This window comes from Cavia porcellus, unplaced genomic scaffold (genome assembly GCF_034190915.1).
Source record: "Cavia porcellus strain 051 isolate PalLab524CR breed Dunkin Hartley unplaced genomic scaffold, mCavPor4.1 scaffold_4, whole genome shotgun sequence".
Classification (NCBI taxonomy): Eukaryota; Metazoa; Chordata; class Mammalia; order Rodentia; family Caviidae; genus Cavia; species Cavia porcellus.
Genome location: NW_026947487.1, coordinates 63,244,445 through 63,272,064, shown reverse-complemented (window position 1 = coordinate 63,272,064; position 27,620 = coordinate 63,244,445). Strand labels below are relative to the sequence as shown.

The following is a 27,620-nucleotide window of genomic DNA, read 5'->3' as shown; positions in this document are numbered from 1 at the left end:
ATCATATTTGTCATTCACTTCAGAGTAACTGAGGAGAAAGGGGCAGTTACGGGGCTTAAATGAGATGACATTGGCCATAAATTGACAATTGCTAAAACTGACTACTGAGAATATATATGTTCTTTATATCATTCTATCGATTTCTGTCCATCTTTGAAATACTCTTACTAGAAAATAGTTTGAAAACTAGTTTGGATAGTTCCCTTACAGCATTTACACTTTTATTTTTCCACATGTTTTCTAGAAACAAGACCAATATGAATTCTGTCTTCTAAAGCTTTTGATACCTTTACCTCATTTTTTTCACTTTAAGTTTGTTTATTAAGGCAATATTTACACATAATCAGATTCATCCATTTTAATAGCAGCATTTAATGATGTGGTAACCATGATCGAAATTTGAAAAAGTTTCTTCCTCCTAAAATCCATCTCAGGCCACAAACTGTGCCCCCAGCCAACAACTAATCTGTCCCCAGTTACTATAGATTTGCTTTTTCTAGAAAATTATATAAATGGAATCATAAAGTACATTGTTTTTGTGTTTGACTTCTTTTACTTAATACATTTTTATATTCATGCAATCATTATGTGTATTAATATTTCTCCACTTTTCATTGCTGAATAGTGTTCCACAGAGTAGCTAAATCGTTTTTTAACTTCTTTTCCACCATCCACATGCCACTCACTGTCTCAATCCAAGCTCTTCATCTCTTATCTGAATGTGACTAATACCCAGGTTTAATTGTTCTCCCTCTCTTTAGTGCCCCTCTTCGGTCTTCCTCCATAGCTTTTCCAGAGTGATTTCATAAAAGCAAGTATGATTGTTACCCACACCATCTTGAGGCCCTTTAGTGCTGGTCTTTTGTTCCCACAGGGTAGAGTCCAACCTCTTGAACAAATTGAGCTTTCTTCTGACTATATAATATCACATAGAGGTCATAATCATACTGTCCATAAATCTCAAAACTGCTAACTTATTTGTAGTTCTCTGACCTACATGTTACTTTACTTCATACCTTTACATGTGCTGTTCCTTCTTTTTATTTTCTTGTCCTAAAAAACTTCTATGCATCCATCAAAACCCAGCTCAAATGTCCTCTCCTAATTGCCATACTGCTCAGCCAGTGAAGTACAAAAGATTCTTTAAAGCCACTCTGCAACTGCAGTCATAGAATTCCACCATTAGTATTACCTCACTCCTTACATTCGGAACTACATGTATTTAAATATTGGGTGTCTCTAAGGCAATAGTTTAAGAATTCTGAGAACATTAAACTACTTTATGATGAAAGATTTATTTCAAACATGTGAAGAACTTTTTTATTTTTATTTTAAAATGAAAAAAGAAAAAAGATGATACAGAATTTCAAAACAAAGAATAGATTAACAATGGTTAATATATTGCATATTGTTATCTTCCCAGTAGTTGTTCAGTTTCCAAGATATAGGCATGAAAAAATTGATCAAACAATAAAAGCACAAACTGTTCTTTTTACTGAACTAATGGAGATTAGTATTATAATTATCTATTTTGGCCACACCCAGTGACACCATCCCCCCACACCACCACCTCACCCCTTCCCCCACCCCCAGGAGCCGGAAGCTGCATTCTGCCTTGAGAGATGGAGAGATGAAATTGTGTGAGGTGATTTCCAGCACACAAGGAGGGTTTGGAACATTGCTCCAAGCCTGCTAAGGCCCCACCCAGTGTCCCAAATCACCGGAGGATGCACCTGAGGTCCCTTTGGGCTTATCTGGGCCACACCCAGTGACCCCTGGGGCCTACAGCTGCATTCCACCTTGCAGGCTAAAAGTGCCTGAGGTGATTTTCAGCCAATGGAGAAGCTTTGGTGCATTGCTCCAAGCCCAGAAATATAGGAAAATGACAAAATGAAAGAGCAAAACGCAATCTCAAACCTCCAGTCCATCCCAAGCAAGCCTAGGAGACATGGACACAAAAGAAAATGTAAGCCATACACCTGAAATTCCTGAACTTATACCAACTGAAGTAAAGAAACAACTCTGGGAAGCTATATAAGAACTCAGATCAGAAATAATATCCCAGGTAAAAGAAGAAATGAAATGAAGACCTGGGAATTTATTTCACAGGCATAAGTACCTCCCTGACAAGTGCAAGGTTTCATTCCTGGTACAAAAAAGAAAAAAGAAGAAATGACAGATGTAATGAAAGAAATGCTGAACACATCTAAAGAAGATATAGTTAAAACATTAGAGGAACAATGAAAAAAGATGGAAACCTTGAATGAACAATATAAGAAACAAACAATGCATGAAGCAGATTCAAAGAGACATATAGGAAATCAAAAATTGCATTGAAAGTGACAAAACTGCCTCAACAAAAGTGAAGATAGACTTTCAGACCTTGAAGACAAGGTTACAGTTAGTGAACAGGAAAAAAAAATCTTTTAAAACTAACAAGGAATCAGGAGATAGTTCAACAGCTACAAGATGATGCAAAGAAAAACAACATAAGATTGATAAGTATAAACAAAAAAGAAGGTGACAACACAAATGATATCAAGAAACTATTTACAGAAGTAATAACTGAAACTTTCCCAAACATGAGAATGGAAACTGACGTACAGGTAAATGAAGCATATAGAAATCCAAATACCCATAACCAAAATAAAACTACACCCAGACATATAATAATCAACATCCCAGAAATCCAACATGAAAACAATTAAAAGTAGTTAAAGAGAAGCGACAAATCACTTATAAAGGAAAGCCTATCACAATCACAGCAGACTTCTCAACACAAACAATGAAGTCAAGAAGAGCATGGGGTGAAGTATTTCAGATCCTAAAGGAAAACGACTTATGACCCAGATTGATGTACCTGGAAAAACTGTCCTTCAAAATGGATAGAGAAATAAGATACTTCCATGACACAGAACAGCTGAAGAACTCATGACCACCAAACCAACCCTGCAAAGAATACTGAAAGACATTCTAAATAGACACAGGAAAAAAATACTAAGCAAAGCAAACAATTAAAAAGAGTGGAAAAGTAAAGAATCAACAGCAGAAAGATAACATGTCAGAACTAAACCAATATATATCAATTACAACCTTTAATGTAAATGGCCTCAATTCACCAATTAAAAGAAACAGACTGGCAGAATGGATCAAGAAACAATATCCAAACATATGCTGTATATAAGAAACCCATCTCACCCAAGAGGAAACTCATAGCCTGAAAGTCAAAGGATGGAAAACAATATTCCATGCAACAGGAACTCTCCCCCCCCCCCAAAAAAAGCAGAGGTAGAGTCAGTCTGCAAACAATGTGAACTTCAAATCAAGAATGATCCAAAGAGATAAAGAAGGTCACTACACACTAGTTAGAGGAAAACTTCAAGCGGAAGAGATACCAATCTTAAATATATATGCACCAAATTCAAGAGCACCCAGCTATACAAAACAAATATTAACAGAAATGAAAAATCAAATAAGCAATAACACACTTATAACAGAAGACCATAACATGCCATTGACACAAAAGGATAGATCAACTAGACAGAAAATCAGCAAAATAACAGAAATGAATCACACATGTGAAAAAACGGACTTGGTGGACATATACAGAGTGTTCCACCCAACAACATCAGAATATACATTCTTCTCAGCAGCACGTGGGACATTCTCTAAAATACACTATATACTAGCCCACAGAACATGCTTAAGTAAATGCAAAAGAATTGAAATTATCCCATGCATGTTATCAGATCATAGCACCATGAAACTAGAAATTAATGACAAAAGAAACTGCAAAAACCCCACAAACACATGAAAATTGAATAATATACTCCTGAGCAATCAGTGGGTCACGGAGAAAATTAAAGAAGAAATTAAACAATATCTATTTAAAAATGAAAATACAAATACAGTTTACTGGAACCTGTGGGATACAATGAAAGCAGTCTTCAGAAGAAAATTTATTGCAGTGAATAGCCACATCACGAAAACAAACAAACACAAATAAACAACCTGATGCTCTTCAACATCTACAAAAAGAAACCCAAGTCAAACCAAAGGCAAAAGAAGGGAGGGAATTATAAAGATCAGAGCAGAAATCAATGCAATAGAGTCTGAGAAAACAATACAAAGAATTAATGAATCAAAGAGTTGGTTCTTTGAAAGAATAAATAAAATTGATAAGCCTCTAGCCAACCTTATTTCATAAAAGAAAGAAATAACTCAATTTCATGCAAAATAAGGAATGAAAAGGGTGAAAACACTACAGACCCTGTGGACATACAAAAGATCAATACCTATTTTGAAAACCTCTACTCTCATAGGCTTGATAACACAGAAGAAATGAACGGATTCCTAGAAACATATGAATTATCAAAGCTGGATCAAGAAGATATAAAAACTGCTGAATAACCCAAATTCAATTAATGAAATTGAAAATGTAATTAAATCCTTATCAACAAAGAAAAGCCCAGGTCCAAATGGATTCACTGCAGAATTCTACTAAAAACTCAAAGAAGATTTAATGCTGACACTGTTCAAACTCCTCAATGAAATTGAAGAGGAAGCAATTCTCTCTAACTCATTCCTGGAAGCAATGGGTAGGTAGAGAATTCATGAACAAAAATCAAACTGCATGCAAAATACTTTCCAGAATACCAAAACCAGCGAAAGACCCAACCAAAAAAGAGAACCACAGGCCAGTCTCCCTAGTGAGCATAGATGCAAAAATTCCCAGTAAAATACTGGCAAACAATTCTTCTGGGAAAATATCTAGAAGGAAAATAGCTGGATTGAATGGGACCTAGTTTTTTGAGAAATCTTCAGACGGATTTCTACAGTAGTTGTACCAATCTCTACTCACACTAACAGCTGGGAAGATTTCCTTTTTCCCACAGCCCCACCAGCATTTGTTATTTGCTGGTTTCTTGATGTCAGTCGTTCTTTCAGAAGTTTGATAGATTCTCAATTTGCATATCTCGAACAACCAGTAATGTTGAACATTTTTTCATATATTTATTTTCCATTTGTATTTCTTCACCTGAGAAGTGTGTATTTATCTCAGATGCCCATTTTTGGATTGGGTCTTTGCATCCGGAGTCCTAATTTTTTTCAATTCTTTGTATGTTCTAAATAGAATTACTTTTTCTTAGGTTTAGTTGGCTAAATTTTTTCTCTGTTTTTACTCTGTTGGTAATTTCTTTTAATGTACAAAGACTCTTTAACAAGAGGAGATCCCAGTTGTTGATATTTTGAAGTACTTCCCATGCTATTTGCACTTCCTATGAACTCTCTGCTTAACCCACATGCCTTCAAGATTTCTACCTACCTTGTCTTCTAGTAGATTCAGTGTTTCCATTTTAATATTTAGATCTTTGACCCATTTATACTTTAGTTTAGTGTGTGGTGATAGGCATGGATCTCATTTTAGTCTTCAGCACTGAGCATTTGAAGAGCCAGTTTTCCCAGCTCCATTTATTAAAGTCTATCCTTTTTCCCATGAGCATCAAGCATGTTAAGAAGTTTTAAGACTAATGTATCCACTACCCTTAGCATCCTCCAGTCTCACTAGTTGCCTTATTTGACTTTGTTCTTAATTTTCTAAAGAAATACAGGATCAAATATAGCATTTAAGGTCTGCTGTGTGCCAATCCCATTTTACTCCCTCACCAGAACAGCTATAAGAAATTGATGGGAGTATGGATGTTTCAACTCCTCTGCTACACAAATATGTGATAAATATCATATATATGTATATATATATATATATATATATAATATTGGTTTGCACTTTTGCTTTGTATTTATGGCATAATAATGTACATATCCTACTGAACCCAAGTTTTTAGTTCAATATTACCTTTTTAAATGGATTCATTTTAGTACATTTTACTATAAAACATCAATTTAATTTCTTATAGCACATCACTTTTTAAAGGAAATACAATGTATTTATCATCATTTTCACAAAAACTGTTGATTCTAATTTTTCTTTATTATGAAGAACACTACATTGAATACCATTAGGTTTTAGATGTGGCTCCCCAACTGAGCATTACCAGTTCTGGGTTGCTCACCTCTCCCACTAGAGTTAGATTCTAGGTTCTTCTGTTTCAAACAAAGAATTGAACAAAACAACCAAAAAGCCAGTGACAAAGAACTTGAGAAAGGAAAAATGAGGAATGGGGGAGCAACTTGCTCTGCAGAGCAAGTCTGGGCAAAGAGAAAAGAGGAAACACAAGATTAAAGTATACCCTACAAAAAGCAGGGTGACCTTTCACAAGGAAAAGGCACAACAGCAGGTTCTCAGGATCACTGTGTCCTTCACTCTGTTCAAATCTCAAGGAAATTCTACGTACCGGTCCTGGAAGGTCCCGGCCTCAGGCGGAGGTCAGGTCTAGGCCACACTATTGAAAACCTGTTCCAGTTCTCAAGAGAAGTCCATGTGCAGGACTTTGGGAACTGTGCCACACACGTGTTGGGCATCTTGTAATTTACAGTTCATGCCTACTTTCCCAGGCAGCTTTGCCAACCCCTAATTTCCTATCTCAATTATATATATATATATGTATCTCTGAAAATCTGTTCCTAGGAAAGTGGCATTAGATTTTTTTGATTATGTGTACTTCATAAAAGTCTTGAGATTATAGTTAAATGTATGTAAAAATTGTATCTCTTACATAATAATGTTATAAATTATAAACATTGAGGAAAATAGAAATTAAAACAATAGTTTAAAAATAAAATGCTCATTAACTTGCTCTCTTTAAGAAAAATAAAAGACACTCAAGGTGGATCATGACTATAATCTTTACACTCTGGAAGGCTGAAGCAGAACTGCAAGTTCACATCTAGTCAAAATATTTTAGCAACTCAGCAAGATCCTTTCTGTTGAGGGGGCGGGGAGCTATGGATGTAGCTCACTGCAAGAGTTAAGAGTTCACCATAATACTAAGTTATTGTTGGGTCATTGAACAGAATGGTTTGTACTGTCATTGTTTGTCCACTTTTTATGCTTTGATTTTTTTTAACTTGATTTTGTTTTTGTTTTTGTTTTGTTTTTTGGTACCAGGAATCAAATACAACCGTGCACTTGCAAGGCAGGTGCTTATGCCAACTGAGCTAAATCCCTGGCCCCTTGATTTTGTACCTTGAACAACTATTTCTAAGGTGACAATATGTAATTTATCAATTCATGATTTCTCAGTGTTTTTTTGAAATTCTGTATTATTTCTATCCTTTTTTCTGTTTTGCTTTTTTTCTTTAAATAAAAAAAGCATTATGAATTCACAAAATAAAAAATCCATCTAGTGAAAATAATGTAATTGAAAGTCAGATCTGGGACTGCCAGGAAAACGATAGAATGGTAAAGAACAAGAACTCAGCCTCCCTGAGATCCACAATCCAGACATTGGTAAATATGGCTTGGGAAAGAAGAGGAGGAGGAGAGAGACAGAGAGATAGAGAGAGAGAGAGAGAGAGAGAGAGAGAGAGAGAGAGAGAGAGACAGACAGAGAGAGACAGAGAGAGACAGAGAGAGCGAGAGACAGAGACAGAGAGACAGAGAGAGAGAGAGAGACAGAGAGAGAGAGAGAGAGAGAGACAGAGACAGAGAGAGAGAAGAGAGAGAGAGGTAGATCCCCTGGAACCAGAAAGATCTGACAAGAAAATTAAAATCTATAGAGAAATTGAAAAGAAAGAACACAGGATAGAAAAGGAAAGAGACAACCTGCACTTTCTTGCAAGCTCTGGGATACTGGCTCTTAGGAAAGGGAGAGTGAATCTACAGGGACAAACAGAAAACTGGGGACTCCAGAAAGCTTCGGGGAAACACAGTTGGGGAATGGACCAGTGCGTGCTGTGAGCTGCAGGGAGACTGTGGGGTTCTGTTCCCGTGTGAGTCCTTCCACAGGCAGCAGCTGGTAAATGGCACAAATTCAAGTGCCCAACATTTCCCAGGAGAGACTGCTTGACCAGACAAAATTCTGGGGAAGGATCAATTGCTTGAACCCAGGACCTCAGGGCAGGCATGGATGGGTTCACCTCAGAGTACCCAGTGTTATGTCCACACAGTGGCTGGGTGAGAGACAGGCCCAGGAGACAGCTGTAGTCAGGGAGTCACAATCAGACTAGGAAAAAAACCCTTGAAGGATTTGAGCTAAAGGATGCAGGTCGATCCTTGATGGCTAGAGGCCAGGCTCACCCTGAATTACTCTGGAGTTGAAGTCACAGCACTGGCATGCTCACTTTTATCCTACCGCCTGCTGGTGCCTGCATCCAACACAGAGTGGGTGCTGACTGCCTTCTTTATTTCCCATCTCAGCCAGTGACGTATCTTGACTTGGACACTGCCCCAAAATTGAAGATCCCAGGGGACAACAACACAGTCAAAATCACAGCCACATTTCCTTTTGGTTGTGTTTTGTTTGTTTGTTTGTTTCAGGTTCTGGGGTTTCTTTTGTGAATATGTACATTGTTTTCAGGGGTTTTTCTTCTGTTTTGTTTTGTTTTATTCTCCCTTTCTTCTTTTCTTCTGTACCAGTTTACTGGGGATTACAGAATTTTCCTTAATCCTTCCTTGATTGTTATTTCTTTTCCTTTTTTTCTTTCTACATCTTTTCCACTTTTCCCTTTTAATTTTTCTCCTTTAAATTTTTTCTCTTATTTTTACTCCTCATATAATTTCTGAGGTTTTTCTCTTTATCTTCTATTTCTCATCAGTTTTTTCTCTTATCTATGTGTAAGTATATAAACATCATTCCATGCCCCAGTAGATACTCTGTACCATTTCTCTCCTCCTTATATAATTTAAGGTTTCCAATTTTTCCTCTTGCACTCCCTCATCCCAAATGCAGTATCTTTAACAGTATAACCATAAAGCTTTATTAATCTTTCAATAATTAGTTAACACTAAAATTACTATTGAATTCTTTTCTATCCAGAGATACAGTTGTGACAATCTGCACATATTAGCTGTAAGTCAATACTTGGGTTGTCTTATCATTTATACCCTATCTGTGGATTTCTGCACTAGAGCTAAGGGTATTATATAACTGGACTTATACTATGTTAATATTCAATTTGTCTTGGACAGTACTACTGTAGCTGGGTTGCTTGATGTTACTAGGGTCCTATAATTATCTCTACTTCTCTGTAAACCAACACTCAGATTACATTTCTGATATTAATAATACTACAGTACATCCCCAGAGAATTTAGTTGTTGAGATAATTACACTGTATCTTCCCTCCCAAATTAACCAAGTTGGCCATATCTTGGTGCTGAGACAAAGGACTGTAGTTAGCCATCCCCAAAGTACATCACTGGAAATCAACTAAACAGATCTCTATACTAGCAACAGTCTTTCCACTATGAGCATCACAAACCTCAGCATAAAACACAAAGAACAAATGAACAAAAACAATAGGAATATGAGAAGACAAGACAATGAAATGTCATCTAAAACTCAACTCCCCCAAAGCCAGTGTAGGGGGCATCAAGGAACAGAACAACACAAGCCTCACACTTAAAGTACTCAAAGGTATATCAGAGAAGTTTAGAAAATAGATCAGTGAGGTACTCAGCAAGATCATAGAAGATATAACTACACAGACAATAGAAGTTATAACAAAGTGATCCAGGAACTATCAGAAGATACTAATAAAAAGCTAATTGAGCTAAACAAAATGGCACACAACATGAATCACTAGGTTAGCAAAGAATTACAAAACATGAAAGAGTTTCAATCAGAAATCCAGATTAAAAATTATATTGAAAGTATGGGCAGCAGAAGCAAGCAATGTAAGGACAGAATTTCAGAACTAGAATGTAAATATACTTTCAAAGATCACCTACTCAAAGACACCTTAAAAACAACAAGAGAACATGAAAAATGGATCCAACAGCTGCTAGATGATGCAAGGAAGACTAAGAATAATTGGAATAAGTGGAAAATTAGATGTTAATGTCAATTGTCTCAGTTCCCCAATCAAAAGACACACATTGGCAGAATGGATCAAGAAACAAAACCTATGGATATACAATGCAAAAGAAACATTTAACTCAAAAAGAAACACAAATTTTAAAAATCAAAGAATGAAAAAATATTCACTCCACAGAAACCTGGGGGGAAAAAGCAGGAGTAGCTATCCTAATTTCAGACAAAGTGGATTTCAACTCAAAAATAATAAGAGACAAAGAGGATCATTATATATTGAGTAAGGGAAAATTCAACACCCAGAGATAACAATTATAAAAATACACCCACCAAATATAGGCACACTCAACTTCACATAACAAGCATTAGTGAATATGAACAATCATATAGGCATCAAAATAATTGTAATGGGGGAACCTCAAATGGACAGATTAACTAGACAGAAAAACAACAAAAATGTCAGAGTTGAACCAAAGGTTCAAATGGATTTACGAGATATATATTCAGCGAAGAAATATACATTCTCTGAACAGCACATGAATCTCCTCCAAAATAAACCACAAACTAGCCCATAAAACATACTTAAGTAAATATAAATTAGGCCATGCATATTATCAGATCATGGTGAAATGAAACTAGAAGTCAGTGGTAAAAGAAATCATGAAAACTACGTAAACACATGGAAATTAAACAATGTTCTTGAATAATCAATGGGTCATGGATGAACTTAAGGACGAAATTAGTTCCTATAATCAAACAATAATGCCAGTAGGACATCAAACCAGAAGCTATGGAACACAATGAAAATATTATTTTTTTATTTTTATTTTTTTTAGACAGGATTTCAGTCTTAAACTCACTTTGTAGCCCAGGCTAGCCTCAAAATAGCAGCAATCTTCCTACCTCACCTTCTCTAATTCTGGGAATATGAGCATGCTCTGAAAGCAGGGGGTTTTTGGGGGGGGGGGGTTTTATTTTTTGTTTTTGTCTTTATGAGACAGAGTCTCACTATGCAGTTCAGGCTTGCCTTGAGCTCCCTTTGTAGCCCTGTTTGTAGTCCAAATTGGCCTTGAACTCACAAGGATCCTCTTGCCTCAGCTTCCCGAGTGCTGGGGTTACAGGTGTGCATCACCACACCCAGTTTGAAAGCAATTTTAAAAGGGAAGTTTACAGTAGTGAATTCCTATATCAGAAAAACAGCAAGCTCAAATTATTTGATCATGCATTTCAATGTTCTAGGAAAACAAGATCAATCCAAATTCAAAGTTAGTACAAGGAAGGAAGTTACAAAGATCAGAGTGAAAATTTGTGAAAATGAAACTAAAATACAATACAAAGAATAAATGAATTAGAGTTGGTTCTTTAAAAGAACAAGCAAACCCTTAGACAATCATATGGAAATAAGGAAATAAAAGGCCCAAATTCATGCAATCAGAAGTTAAAAAGACAAAAACCCAACAGATTCTCTCAAAATCCAGAATATCATTGCTAACTTCCTTGACAAACTTGCTCTAATAAAGTGAAAAATTCGTAAGAAATTGATGTTTCTAAATACATGTGAATTACCAAAGCTGAACCAAAAAGATACAAAAAATCCTGAATAATCCAATATCATTTAATGAAACTGAAGACATAATACAAAGGGAAAAAACTACCAATTAAGAAAAGCCCAGGTCCTGACAAACTCATTGGTGAATTCTACAAGAACATTAGAGAACATTTAACACCAATATTCCTCAAATTCTTTAATAAAATCAAAAGTACATTCCTGGAAAGCAAATCGTTCCTAGAAGTAAGTATTGTCCTAATTCCAAAACCAGAAAAGGACCCAATCAAATAAGAGAACTACAGGTCAGTCTCTTTAATGAATATATATGTAAAAATCCTCAATATGTTACTGGCAAAGATAATGCAGAGAAAACCATCAAAAAGATCATACAGCATGACCATGTAAGACTCATTCCAAGGATGCAGAGATGGCTCAACATACACAAATCAGTAAGTGTAACACAACACATAAACCAAAGCAAGCACAAAAATCACACAATTATCTCAATAGATGTAGAAATAGCATTTGACAGAATTCAACATCTCTTCATTATAAAAACCCAGAAGAAAATAGGTCTTTAGCTTTGCCATCTATGACAAATCAATAGCCAACATCATCAAAATACTAAATGAAAAGAAGCTTTCCCTCTAAAATTAGGAACAAGGCAAAAATATTTGCTATCATCACTTCTGTTCTATATAGTTTTTAAAATGTGCAATTACACAAGAGAAAGAAGAGAGATATATACAGGAAAAGAAATTAAATAATGATTATTTGCAAATGACATGATCCTTTCCACAGAAGACCCAGAAAACTGCACCAAAAGACTTGTAAAATTCTTAAACAAATTCAGTAGCACAGCAGGACACTAAGTCAAAATTCAAAACTCAATAGCATTCCTATACTCTAATAATAAACTCACTGAGAGAAATTAAGGAAATATCTTTCACAGTAGCATAAAGAAAAATGAAATACGATAAACTAACCAAGTGAAAGATCTCTGCAATAAAAACCACAGTACATTAAAAAAGGAAATTGAAGACAATATCAGAAAATGGGAAGATACCCCTATTCCTTGGTAGGCAAAACCAACATAGTTGCAACAGCCATGCCTCCAAAACTCATACACAGATTTAATGCAGTCCCAATCAAGATACCAATCACATACCTCACAGAACTATACAGAGCAACTCTGGGCGACAAGGGAGTATCACAGTCCTGGACTTCAAATTATACTACAAAGCTATCACTGGGTGATAAAGCAGCATACTCTTAGCAAAGCACAGACATGTGGAAGGATGCAATAGAACAGAAAATGTAGAAAAACTCTGGGCATGGTCAACTACCTCATCTTTGACAAATGGGTCAAGTATTTTGCTGGAGGAAAGGTATACTCTTTAGCAAATGACGCTGGTAAAACTGACTAACCCCATGCCAAAGGTTAAACCTAACCCATATCTCTCACCAGGACTAACCTAACATCAAAATAGGTCGAAAATCTGAACTACAAAATAGAAACACTCTCCTGGAAGACAGAATTGGTAAAACCCATGAATAAGTAGGTGAAAGCAAAGACTTTCTGAATATAATCATGGTTGCACAAGAAATAATACCAAGAATCAACAAAATTTAAAATCTTATGCACATCACAGAAAACCACCAACAGAATGAACAGACAACTTATAGAATAGGAATTTTTTCCCAGCTACTCTTCAAACAAAAGACTAAAATCTAGAATATATAAAAAACTCAAAAAATTAGACCCTCCAAATTTAAAGACCCAATCCAAAACTGAGTACCAAAAATGAATAAAGATCTCTCAGATGAAGAAGTACAAATGACCACTAAATAAACGAAAAAAAAATGTTCAACATTTCTGGCCATTCAAGAAATGCAAATTAAAACACTAAGATTCCAGCTCACCCCAGAAAGAATGGCTATTTTTTTTAGCATGGCTATTATCAAGAAATCAGACAATAATAAGTGCTCAATAGGGAATGCAGAAAAAGGAACCCTTCTACATTGCTGGTGAGGATATAAATTGGTACAACCAATATGAAAATCAGTGTGGAGAGTCCTCAAAAAATTGGAACTCAAAACTCTAAGCCAACCATTTCCCCTCTAAGTATCTTCTTGAAAGAGATATCATACTACAGTGGTTTATGCATAAATTGTTTACAGAACCACAATTCATAATAGCTAAATTTTGAAAGCAGCCTGTATGTCTATCAATAGATGAATAAAGAAAATGTGGTTTTCGTTCACAATGGAGTACTACTCTGCTGTAAGGATAAACTTGACTCATTTATAAGAAAATGAGTGCGTCTTTAGACCATAATGTTAAATAAGGTAAATCACATACTCAAGCTTAAATATTGCATGATTTCTCTCATAAGAAATCTAGTCTATCAATAAAGTGCAAAATAAAACACAGGCAATAAGAAAAAAGAAGAAAACATTATAATCTAACATGGACAATGTATCTAAAAGTATACCTTGATTTAGTATAATTGTCTTATGTGTTTTATATAGTTTTTGACCTGTTAGTCTGGTTGTTAATCTGTCTGATAATTAACTTGATAAGGACTTATAAAATAGATAAATGAATTTGACTCTGGCAATTAAAAAAAAAAAAAAAAAAACCCTTCTGAAGCCAGTCCCCTCCCATGAGTCAGCAGCAGTGAGCCTGGAGGAAAACCAAGAAGCCAACACCTCCTGTGAGCCAGTGGCAGCCATAGGCCAGGAGGAGGACCAAGAAACCAGCGGCCTCCCATGAGCCAGCAGCAACTGTGGGCCAGAAGGAGAACCAACAAGCCAACCCACTCCTGTGAGCCAACTAATACACAAGCTGGGAAACAAGAAAAACCGAGGCCCCTGCCCCCACCCGCAGTAAGCAACTGGCTGACTTGGAGAAACACAGGCTGAGCTGATAGCTACTGAAGTAATAAAACAACTTAATGCTTGTTTTGTTTGATTGACTTTGCAGGCCTAAAGCTTGAGCATGTATTTAGAGGATAACAATATGCAGTATATCAACTATGGGGATTTCTTTCTGTCTTGTTTTTGAAATTCAATATTGTTCTATTTTGTTTCATTTTATTCCCTTTAAAATAAAGACTTCTAAAAAATTGGATAGAAGGGAAGGAGAAAACAAGAACTGAGATGTATCATTTGACATGTTGCAACTCCCTGCAATGAACATCATCATTAGTGCAGCAAAACTGTACTAACAAAAAATTAAACTTGGATCTGGTGACATTACTATATTTTATCTCTAAACATGGCAGATTGAGTGTACTTAAATTAGTATATACATATACATGCCTGCATCTATATCTATATATAATATACATATTCTTTTATATTTCTGTCTTATTGTATTAGTTAAGATCACTGTATTAGTATAAAATACTAATGGTATTAATAAAATACTGAATAGGAATGGTAATATTTGAAATATTTATTTGGTTCCTAATTAAACATGAGTATTTCAAATGTTCCCAATCGAGTATAAATTCTATGTCCAGATTTTAATAGATACCCTTTACCTAGTTTATGAAAGTTCCTTTCCATTCCTGCTCATTTGCTAAGAAATTTTACCATGAAATTGGATCAAATCAAACCAATATTTTTTCTACAATGAAACAAGTTTTTCTTCTTTAATCTGCTAAATGATGAATTGTACATTAGATGTCTGTATGTACTGTTATATTCAGTATTACAATGTTATCATTGTTGCCTCAAAAGATTAATTTATAAGTCCTTACCAAGTTAAAAACTATACCCAGATTGCCATATAACTGCCATATGCAGCTATAAACTTCACCATTCTTTTAGCCAGTCCCATGCCCATAATGTTTGATTTTTTTTTTTTTTTTTGAGACAGGATTTCACTGTAAAGTTTCAGGCTGGCCTTGCACTCACTCTGTAGCCCAGACTGGCCTCAAACTCACAGTGACACTCCTGCCTCAGCCTCCTGAATGATGGGATTATAGTCATGTGTGCCACCATGCCTGGATTTATTTTCTCATTCCTAACATTTATTTATTTGAACTACCTTGAGAACATTAGGCTTGTTGTTTTGGTTTGGTTTGGTTTTGAGATGGGATCTTACTATGTAGTTCAGGTTGGCCTTGAACTCACATTATGAGAAGAGTCTCTAACTTATGATGATCCTCCAGCCTCAGCCTCCTGAGTGCTGGGATTACAAGTGTGTGCTGTCACTCCCTGCACGAGGCTTCAATGAGAAGCCTACTGACTGTGATCTCTGATGCAAAATCTCTTTATGGAGTGTTAACACTAATTTTGTCATAAAGGTGCAGAAACATGGTTCTATTAGATTCATATTTATTCATTACAATATTTCTAATGATAAATTAGTATTTTTAATTTTATGAGTTTTAGTATATTAAAAAATGAGTACTTAGGAAAAATATCACAAAAATAAAGTATTGCATTTTAATATTGTTTATTAAAAAAGGATTAAAATTTTCAACTTTGAGTGTTTTTTGGTGTACAATACAAATTTTTACATGAGCTGCCATGAAAATCTCAACAGCATTTTACAAAGTATCTTTACTTCCATGATCACGCCTATGGCAGATTGCACACATGACACCACCACATTGTACCCACACGTATCGCTTACATTGACAGCATATGTGTTTTGCTTCCCTCGCCTTTTTGTAGGACATACTTGACATGTCACTGGTTTTGGTGTTTTGTTCTTATTATGTTACACTCTGTGTAGTTAATATCAATAAAATATTCTTAATATGTATTGAGTTAATCTTTATTTTAATTGTCATATACAAGGCAGTCTTCACACATGACAACTGCATATTGCATATACAACTATTGCTTACCCTCCTAGCACATATGTTTTGTTTGCCTGTCCTTTCTTATAAAATAGATGACATCTTTTTCATTTTCCTGATGTCATAATAGGTCTTGTTGCACCTCTCTATACACGTGTCATCTCTCCAGTGTGCTCTAACATTTTTTGCATAGTTTTTTTTACATAGAAACACTTTGTTTTTCTTCTGTTGTAAATGATCTCTTATGAGCTCCAGTCCCAATCCTCTAAGATAAATTTCTACATGATATTTTGTACTTGTTGTTTTCCTTGTAAACTATCAAACTATTTATGTCATTCATGTTTAGGATCAAGTAAAATACCACATCATAGGTGCTTCATAACTCATCAATAACATCTACTCTACTTTTGTATTAGTTGTACAATTTCCATCTCAAGCTTCTGTTTTGTTGAGGCTTCCTATTAGTATTTTCCCATCATGGTGAAATATTGATCAGCAGTACTAGTTTGTTTTTCTTTTGCTGTTTATGAGGCCAATGCTATATTATTCAGAAATCCAAAGATTGTACTATACAATATTTTAGAAATTGCAACACATCATTTAAAATTTCTGCTATGTTCCTGTGTACATTTTCTGCACTGTTCAACTTGTACTATATTAGAAAATGTAACATCAGTTGAAAACTGGTAAACCATCAAATGCCACATTCCAATGAGTTCATGAGATGAGAACAACAAGTCTGTTCACAATATCAGTTTATAACTATATGAATAAGAACCTGATGGCTGAGTTCCAGGATAAATGTCTAAGTTGAAAGAATAAGTTTTTGCATTTACAAAGGCATAAGTTTTTATACCATATGTTAACCCAATGCTTTTCCATAAGTCTTTTACATTCCAGCAATTATCATGAGAAATCCCTGCTAAGTATATCACATCTATGAATAATTTGTGAGATGTATAATAAATACATTATTTAATATGGCTATTAGTGCACACAGAATGCTTCACTTGCGTTTCATCTTGTGTGTATTTCACAGCATCTTGTAGCATTTCATCTATTACAATTTCCAACACTGAAAGGAAGGGCTGGAATTATACTTGACATTTCATACCTGCTAAGACCCTCCTATATTGTCAGACCTAGTTCCAACATTGTATCATTCCATTTGTCTGCATGGCCATTTTGCAGCATTCAGCTAATGAAATAGATACTCATGTTGCTATTTTCTTCATCATCTGATTCAAGGATATCTGCATGCTCTGTATCTGTATCAGTCTATTCTTGCTTAATTTCACTGTCACAAGAGCTCTGACTCACATGGCCAACATCAAAGTTATCATTATCATCCACCCATACACTCTTCCGTTATGAAAGTATATATTTTACCATAATGGATCATCTTCATCATCTATGCATCAGTAATCTGATGCTTCATTTTGAACCTCCTCCAAAATTTTCAAATATGTTTTTTCATGTGCCAGTGTATTGAATTGAGCAATTTCTACCAGAAAAATCAAATAAAAATTTTTTCAACAAGTCCTAGAGTGATGTGGGTCTACTAGACCCCCTGTGATGCTCAGTTAAACATATGCAAAACCAGTTTGGCAAAAAATTCCATTTTACCACTTTTACACACATGCACACATCTTGTTCATCACACCAAGTGTGAACACATACACTGCTTCCTATATCCCTCACAGAAAGGCACTGAGATACACAGCTGGCTACTACTATGCTAAAGTATAAATTTACAGTAGAAAATAAGTATGGTGCTGCTGGGCTCAGTGTTATGATTCTGAAAATATGTGCTTGGTTTGTTCTCTGCCCTGCATTCTCATAAGCAAAGAGGATTTCTATGCCAGATACCACCCCTTCACTTTCTAGTTCACCTATAGCTCCTTGGTGACTATTTGATGATTAAATCATAGGGGAGGAAAACCCTCAGGCCAGCAGGAGAAAGACACATCCTCATACTCCTGACAACCATGACTAGAGTTCAAACAACTGAATAAGGATGGTCTCACCATATCCAAATCAAAGGATCATCGACACCATAAAACAGAAAATTTACATTTACCCCAGGGATGCAGACACTCAAGTAATTATAAAGCATATTTGTTTTCTTCTTTCTGCTACTTTTGCTTCTACTCACCCTGTGACAAGTTACTATCAATGTTCTTTAAAGAAACCAAATCTCTGGCTTTAAACTTGAATACATATCCAGTGATCCCAAACAAAAATGTGGCTACCTAAAGACAACTAAGCAAAACAGGGAAGTACTAATGTCCTCTTTAAAAAGATTTTAGAGCTGGGCATGGTGGTTTACACCTGTAATCCCAGCACTTGAGAGGCTGAGGCAAGAGAACTGTTGAGAGTTTGAGACCAGCCTGGGCTATACAGTGAGCTTGAGCCTGTTTCATAAAGTAAATAAATAAATAGAAATAAAAAATTAAAAGATGCCTCCTATACTGGCCTCTATGTATTATGGAGACATGGATGGTAGACTACTAAATTCCTTAGATATCCATGATCAAAACAAACTACACCAATTTATAATAGTCAAGATTCTAGAAATTCAACACAAGAACAGAATATTAAAAGCTGTTAGAGAAAAGTTATAAATAACTTATACAGAAAATCCCATTAGAATCATAACTAAACCATCAGGTCAAGGGGGAGCTTAGAGTGAAGTATTTCAAGCCCTAAAAAAAAAATCCTCTGACTCAGATTGATGTCCCGCACAAAACTATCTTTGAAAACTGATAGAGACATGATACAAGAGGAACTAAAGAAACTGATGAACACCAAACCACATACTACCTCATAAAAAATGCTTAAGTAAATGCAAAGAAACTGAAATTATCCCAAGCATGATAACAGACCACAATGCAATGAAATGAACATCAATGGCAAAAGAAACCACAAAAGCACATGAAAATTAAATAACACCCTCTCAAGCAAAGGGTCACATATGAAATTAAAGAAAAAATTAAAGTTTCTACAATTAAACAATACATCCAATACAACATACCAAAACTGTGGGCCACAGTGAAAGCAGTCCTAAGAGAAAAATTTTTAGTGGTAAATACACATATCAGGAAAACTGCAAGCTCAAATAATCTAGGGTTGAACTTCTAGCTTCTACAAAAAGAATAAGTGAAGCCCAAGTCTCTATCTGTCTCTCTGTCTCTCTCTGCCTCTCTGTCTCTGTACTGGGAATCAAATTCAGGATCTCATGCCAACCAGGCAGGTGCTATGCCACTGAGCTATATCCCTGAACTCCCAAGCTCATATAAGGAAGGAAATTATAAAGGCCAGAGGAGAAATTAATGCAACAGAGACTAAGAAAACAATACATAGAATCAGTGAATTGAAGAGCTGGCTTTTTTGAAAGACTAAATAAAATTGACAAAACCTTAGCCAACCTTATGAAAAGAAAAAATCCATGCAATTAGGAATTAAGGGTGAAATTACAATGGACCTTACAGAAACCCAGAAGATCATCAATACCTACTGTGACAATCAGTATTCTAATATGATGGAAAACACAAAAGTGGACAGATTCCTAAATACGTATGAATTACCAAAACTGAATCAAGAAGATATGAAATTCTAAATAAACCAGTATCAGTCAGTGAAACTGAGATGTAATTAAAAACCTACCAAGAGGGGGCTGGGGATTTAGCTCAGCAGTATAAGCACCTGCCTTGCAAGCAGGCGGTCGTGAGTTCGATCCTTGGTACCGATAAAAAAAAAAAAAAAACCTACCAAGAAAGAAAAGCTAAGTTTCTGATGTATTCACCACTGATTTCCACAAGAAATTCAGAGAACTAATGCCACCACTTGTCAAACACCTTAATGAAATTGAAAGAGAAGCAACACTTCCAAATTCATTCCAGCAATCAGGCATTACACAAATTTCAAAACGAGAGGAATCCAGCCAAAATAGAGCTACAGACCAATCTGCCTAATGAACATAGGTGCAAAACCTCAATAAGACACTGGCAAACAAAATGCAGCAAATTATCAAGAAGATACACTATGATAAAGGAGGATTCATCCTAGGGATGCAGGTATGGTTCAACATATGCAAATAAATGTAATAAACCATATTCACAGAGCCAAACCTAGAAACCATACAACCAACAGATGCAGAAAAAATGTGACAAAATGCAACACCCATTCATGATAAAGAAAAAAAAAACCCTGCAGCAAATCAAATTAGATAGTCTTTATCTCAATTTGATAAAAGCCATCTATGACAAACCAACAGCGAACATCATACTAAGTAGACAAAAACTGAAAGATTTCATTCTAAAATCATGAGCAAGAAAAGGATGTCCATTATCACCACTCTTACTCACTCTTATTCAGTATAGTTCTGGAAACATTAGCCAGAGCAATTAGACAAGAAAAAGAAATAAAAGGAATAAAAATAGGAAAAGGAAGAAGTTAAATTATCATTATTTGCAGATGACATGATCCTCTACTTACAAGACCCCAAATATTCCATCAAAAGACTTCTAGATTTAATAAACAAATTCAGTAGCATAGCTGGATAGGATGTCAACACCTGAAAATCATTAACTTCCAATACACGAATAACAAACTCTCTGGGAGATAAATTAGAGAAACAACACCTTTGCAATAGCTTCAAAAAATGAAATATCCAGGAACCAATCTAACAAAGAAAGTAAAATACCTCTACATTGAAACTACAGTACTCTGAACAAGAAGACAGAAGAGGATATCATAAAATGGAACAATATCCCTTGCTCTTGAGTTGGAAAAACCCAAATACTGAAAATGACCATACTTCCAAAATTGTTATACAGATTTAATGGGATTCCAATCAAAATTCCAACATATAACTCACAGAATTAGAGAAAAAAATCTAAAAATTCATTTGGAAACTGAAGAGACCTAGGATACTAGTGACAATTCTGGGCAACAAATGCAAGAAAGGGATATCACAATCCCTGACATGAATCTATACCAAAAAGCTATTGTGATTAAAAACAGCATGGCCCTGGCAGAAAAACAGACCCAAGGATCAATGGAAAAGATTGGAGGATACAGAAACAACTCCATGCCTACTCAGCCACTTTATCTTTGACAAAGAAGCCAAACACCTTCACTGGAAGAAAGCCTTTTTAATAAATGGTGCCGGTAAAACTGGCTTTCTATATGCTGAAGATTAGAACTAGAGCTACATCTTTTACCATGCACTAAACTAAAGTCAAAGTGGATCAAAGATCTAAATATTAAAACAGAAACACTAAATCTGTGGGAAGAAAGAATAGGTAGAACTCTGAAAGACATTGGTGTAGGCAAAATTTTACAAACAAAACCCCAGATGCACAGGAAATATCACAAAGAATCAACAACCAGGATCTCATCTCATTTTAAAAAATAAAAACTTTTGCACAGCAAAAGAAACCACCAACAGAATAAACAGACAATCCAGAATACAGGAAAAATATTTTTCCAGTTGTTTCTCAAAGGACTGGTAGCTAGAATATATAAACAGCTGAAAAAAATCAGAACTTCCAAATTTAAAAATCCAGTTTGAAAATGGGCATCTGAAATGAATACATGCTTTTCAAATAAAGAAATAGAAACAGCAAATAAACATATGAAAAAACAGTCAACATCATTGATCATTCAAGAGATGCAAATTACAACAATACTGAGATTTCACCTCACTCCAGAAAGAATGGCTATTATCAATAACAAATGCTGGGCAGATGTGGAGGAAAAGGAATCCTTCTCCACTTGATGGGAGTGTAGACTGGCGCAACCACTGTAGGAATCAGTGTGAGATTCCTCAAAAACTTAGGACTAGCGATCTCATTTGACCACGCCATTCCCCTCCTTGGTATCTTCTTAAAAGAAATAAAAGCATCATACTCCAGCGATACAGGCACACCTATGTTTATAGTGGCACAGTTTGTAATACCTACATCTTGGAAACAGTCTGAATGTCCATCAACCAATGAGTGGATAAAGATACTTTTTTATACAATGGAGTATTACTCAGACATAAAGAAGGATAACCTTGAAACTTTTTCAAGTAAATGGATGTACCTTGAGACTATATTGTTAAGTGAAATAAATCAGATACTCATGTAAATATCACATTGTTTCTCTGGTATGAGAAACTGAAAGTGTAAATAAGAACCAAAATATACAATAGATATTGCAAAATAGGGAGAAAACATTCAAATGGGAAGGAGAACTCAGGATAGGGAGGATGAAAAAAGGAAAGAAGAAGAAGAAAAAATGATGAGGAAAAATGCTAACAAAGCTTTTGTAAATAAAGAGGGGAAGAGGGGCTGATGGAGGGTAAGGGAATGGGGAAAAAGAATAATGATACATAATATATAAGTACAAATTCTCTATGATGAATGTGATGATTATGTATACCTACAATGTACAAATAAATTTAATTTTAAATAAAAGATATTTCTAGGCATATAAATTCACAGAAACATACCTCCCTTCCTAAGGAAGTTGCTGGCAGATATTTTCTACCAAAAACAGGAAAAAATGAAAGAGAAAGACATGAAATCGATGAAGCAAAAGACCGAGTATAAAAAAGGGGTATTCCTAGGAGACTGATAAAGTAAGATTTAAAAATTAAAATTATTCAGCAAATATAGTAACTAACCAACCCTGATTGGAGCAGGTAAAATCTCTTAGGGAGTTCTACCAACAAAGCAAAAGAATCCAACACAGGAGATGAGGGAGATGGTAGATTCTCTGAAGAATTTGAGAATGAATTAATAGTTGACAGATTAAAAACTAACAAATGAGCTGGGTGTGGTGGCACATGTCTATAATCTCAGCATTCAGGAGGCTGATGCAGGAGGATTGCTGTGAGCTCAAGGCCAGGCTGGATTACATAATGAGTTCAAAGACAGTCTGAACTATATAACAAGATCCTATCTCAAAACCAAAACTAAAAGTTAAAAACACTAAAAACGGAAGCCAGCAGCAGTCACGCAGGCTAGGAGAAGAACCAAAAAGTTAAGCTGCCCATCCCATAAGCCAGCCAGCGTGCACGCTGGGAGAAGAGCCCTCATCCCACCACTCATAGGCAACCAGCTAATTGGCTGATTTGGAGGAACACAGGCTGGGATGATACCACCTAAGGTACAAAAACAACTTACTGCTTGTGTTGTTTGATTGACTTTGCAGATCTAAGGCTAGTAGTCTGAGGATCTGTTTAGAGGATAACAATATGTAATATTTCCTTCTGTCTTACTTTTGAAATTCAATATTGTTCTCTTTTGTTTTGTTTTATTCCCTTCAAAATTTAAAAAATAACAAATAAAAGCACTTTAATTAATTAAAACATTTATAATATAAATTATATTTATATTACATAATATTAACATAATGTTTTAATATTAATTATAACAGTCAATTTTAAGAGAAACAAAAATATTATCAAACTAAGTATAAACCTATTATTAACTCTAAAGAAAACAAAAGTTATACATTAAAGTCAGTGTGATCTGTGACTGAGCAAATATTTACTAAGTTTTGATTTAACAGAATTTGAAAGGTTAAAAAAGAAGGTGTGAGTTTTGGAAAGGAAACCTAAAGGGTTATGAAATAAATTATTTTCCATTTTTGGAAACATGAAAATCAAGAAATATATGTATTCTAGAGAACAAACTCCAAGAGAAAATAAACAACTAAATGAGATTCCTCCAACAAGTATTTATAGAACCCTGTGTAACAGCCATTTTCTTGTCACTGGGACAAAGAACCTGACATACCAACTTGGGTTAATTTGGCTCAGAGCTTCAGTCCGTGGTCAGCTAGCTCAGAGTCAGAAACACCATGGAGGAGGAACAAGGGCAGAGGAAAGCTGGGCACCCTATGGCAGGCAGAAAGAGGGAGAGAAGGGAGGAGCCATAGACAATACACTCTAAAATCAGGCCCCAGCCCAACAGCCCTTTCTGCTATCGGTCACTGATGAGACAGAACCCCAGGATGCAAAGTCCTTCAGAAAGCCTACTTCTGAACATATGGAGTTTTGGAAAAATGTTAACACCCATTGTGTGGCAGAGGTTGTAGGTCAGGTCTGGGTCTCAGAATCTCTCAGAATATCTTGGATGGGGTATTTATAGGGGTGGCTGTCCTGCACACTGGAGGATTTTAGCAGGATTCTTAGCTTCTCTCCATTCAACACTGGTGGCACTCCTTCTAACTGCAACAATGAAAAAACTTCAGGGCTGGGGATTTAGCTCAGGGGCATAAGCACCTGCCTGGCAAGCATGAGGTCGTGAGTTCAATCCCCCATACTGAAAAAAAAAAACAAAAAAACCTCCAAATATTGCCACATGTCTGCTGCAGGGAAAAAATAGATCCCAGTTGTGAACCACTTTTTCTTGTGTGTAACAGGGGCTCAGCAACAGACACAGCAGACCAAATAAAGAAATGAACAAAAACCCTGAAAGTTGTTAACTCTGAGAAATACATTCAGGGCAAAGAGTAAGCACTTCTTACTCATAAGTCTTTTAGAATTCTGACTTCTCATGTTGTATATCTATTAATAAAAAGGAAAGAAAATTGTCTAAGATAATCAATTTATACTTTAAAATATTCTAACCAAGCAGTGTACAATCATATAATTCTAGATCTGAATTTCAACTCCACAACTTACTAGTTACATAACCTTACACAAGTAATTTAACCTTCTCTGGACCCCATTTTCAATATTCTTATAAGAGTATTATGAGCGATGTATGTGATTATGCAAAGACACATGCCTTTTATAGAGCACCTGCATCTGAAGAGCTCAATAAATTCTAACATCCCTGAAAAGTACACCCTGGCACCTCGCTTCCAAGTGCCAGATCCTTGGGAATAACTGACAGGGCCTGGGGTATATTAACCTGGCCTTCCATAGCTCATTATACATGAGAATTGCAAGGCCATCTCTGAACTGGCACATTCTAACCATAAACTCTGACTTTGCTCATCAAATAAACTGAAAGAAGCTGTTCTGATAAATAAAGGTAATTGAAATATGTCTTAAACAGTTTCCACTTGGCTTCCACTTTCCTCTCCACATGGCACACGGCAAAAGTCCATACAAGGAAGAGGTGATTTATTGATGCCATGGCTAACAGGATGCAAGAAGATAGGTGATAGAGTAGATTTTGAATATAAAGGATTTAAAATTTTGTATGGTCTTGTTTCCTTACTTCTCCCAATGCTTTTTGAATTATTTTAACTTTTGAATGTTATCAAAAGTAAACTACTTACAGTTAGGTTAAAATAGGAAACATTCTATACCATAAAATACTTAACAAAATTCACTATATCTTTACTCTGAAAAGTATCGATCATCACACGAAGAGCCTGGTTCTCAGGTGGCTCAGACCCACTGTGCTCACTGCCTCAGTTGGTCCTCACAGGCTGCGGCAGGGCATGGAGGACCTCTTTGCCTTATTTTATAGATTATCTATTCACTCAGCAGTCATTGGTTACTGGATACTTGCTGTGCCACGCACTGTCCCATGCTGGAAATCCTTCCACATAGAGCTTATTTTTCTGCACAGTATTTATTTCTTATCTAACAATATGTGAATGTTATTATTTGTCTAGAATGTAAAGATCTCAAAGAGTAGTGTGTTTAGAATGAAGATGAGATGGAAAGTGTAAGTAGGATTCTAAGCAACTGTGGCAAGAAAGTGAAGATGAGGCAGCTGATGCTCCAAGAATTAATAACTTGTTCAAGATCTCAAAAGTAATAAAAGTACAGCGAGACACAGGTTGAGTCCTATAAAGATTTTTTTTGGAATTGGTCAAAATTCAACTAAATCTTTCAATTCAGAGATCTCCCCCAAGTTAAGAGTATGTCTATTTGTCCAGAATGGAAAGAAAACATTAAATTTGTGTGTGTGTTCTTATTTCAGGACAAAGAATTCCAAAAAACAACAGAGATTCCTAGGAGGATATGGTGGAAGTACTACAAAAAGATTGTAATTATCACCATGACAATTCTCCTTTCAATTATTATCATTCTTTTAAGTACAAATGTAATACCACTCTGACCCTCCTCTCATCCCCAACAGGTGCCAGTAAATTGTTAAATGTGATTACAGAGTTCTGTAGTCAGCAATCAGGAAGTCATTCCTAGTGGTAGAGAACTGGAGTAAAAGGTTAGAAGTGTTTCTTTGTCCCTTGACTTGTCTCTACCCTCCCCGTTCCTTTCATGCCACTGCTCTGCTGCCTCTACAGCCTCACTGCCTCTCCAATGAAGCTCCAGGCTCAGCGCTGCCAAACCGTCTCTCTCTTAGCCTGTGCCCAATTCCTGCACCTGCAAAGGGCTCACAGTTACTGAATAATTGTGGGCATGTCTCCTACACAGTAAATATCATTTGTGTTAACTATTAACAGGAAAAGATGGCATTAATGCCACTGCTAAAACACCTACAACTAGATACAACTTTACTTAACTAGATATAACTTTAAACTTAAAATATCCTTATAAACATGAGAATTTTATGAATCCAGAAATATAACTTGCCTCTTCTATATAATTTCCTTTGAAATAAAAATTCAAAGTATTGGGTTTTATATGGAGGCATACGCTTGTAAAAGAATCCAAAACCTACTAAGCCTTATCATTTCTGTAAGTCACAGGTACTGTTTTACTTATCTTTATAGTTTTGTCACTTTCGATATATCTCATCCAGAAACTTAAGAATTCTAATTACAGCATTCAACTTTCTTTGGCAGTTACTAACTAGATGTCTGCCATGAGTTTTATTTCCCAAGTAGAAAACTGTGGTCTGAAGTCAGTTTTAAAAATTATTTAATGGCAGGTGAGGTGGCACATATTTATAATCTCAGCTACTCAGAAGCCTAAGACAAGAGGATTGCAAGCTCGAAGCCAGCCTGGGCAATTTAGCAAGATGAAATCCCGTCTCAAAATGAAAAAAAAAAAAAAGGGCAGCAAATACAGCTCAATGGCAGACAGCTTAGGTTCCATCACCAGTACTGGAGGAAAAAGTGTTAAGAGATTCATGGGGACAGGATCCTGCCATGCATTCACTTTAACTGTGGTAATGATCAAATATCAGCATTTTAGATGGCTGTCAAGCTTGCTATTTCTTCATAAAATCACCTTTCCAGTTACAAAAAATATTTTTAAAGAATTTTAAATATAAAAAAATTTTTTTAAAAAAAGAATTTTAATTAGAAACATTGTAAATATTATAAATATTTCTGTAATTTATACCCAGGGGGAAAAGTGGCTGAATATTGACTCTGATACAATATACTACATGCCATG

The 27,620-nt window shown here is 35.5% G+C and overlaps 1 protein-coding gene across 1 annotated transcript in view; it reads left to right on the top strand.

Annotated features, from left to right (window-relative positions):
• Window positions 1-26,414, top strand: part of LOC134475723 (uncharacterized) — a 46,061-nt gene extending 19,647 nt beyond the window's left edge. Inside the window, exon 6 of the mRNA XM_063247193.1 lies at window positions 26,239-26,414. Within this exon, the coding sequence (XP_063103263.1) occupies window positions 26,239-26,376 (138 nt within the window). The 3' untranslated portion in view covers window positions 26,377-26,414. The remainder of the gene's footprint in view (window positions 1-26,238) is intronic.
• The last annotated feature ends 1,206 nt before the right edge of the window (window positions 26,415-27,620 follow it).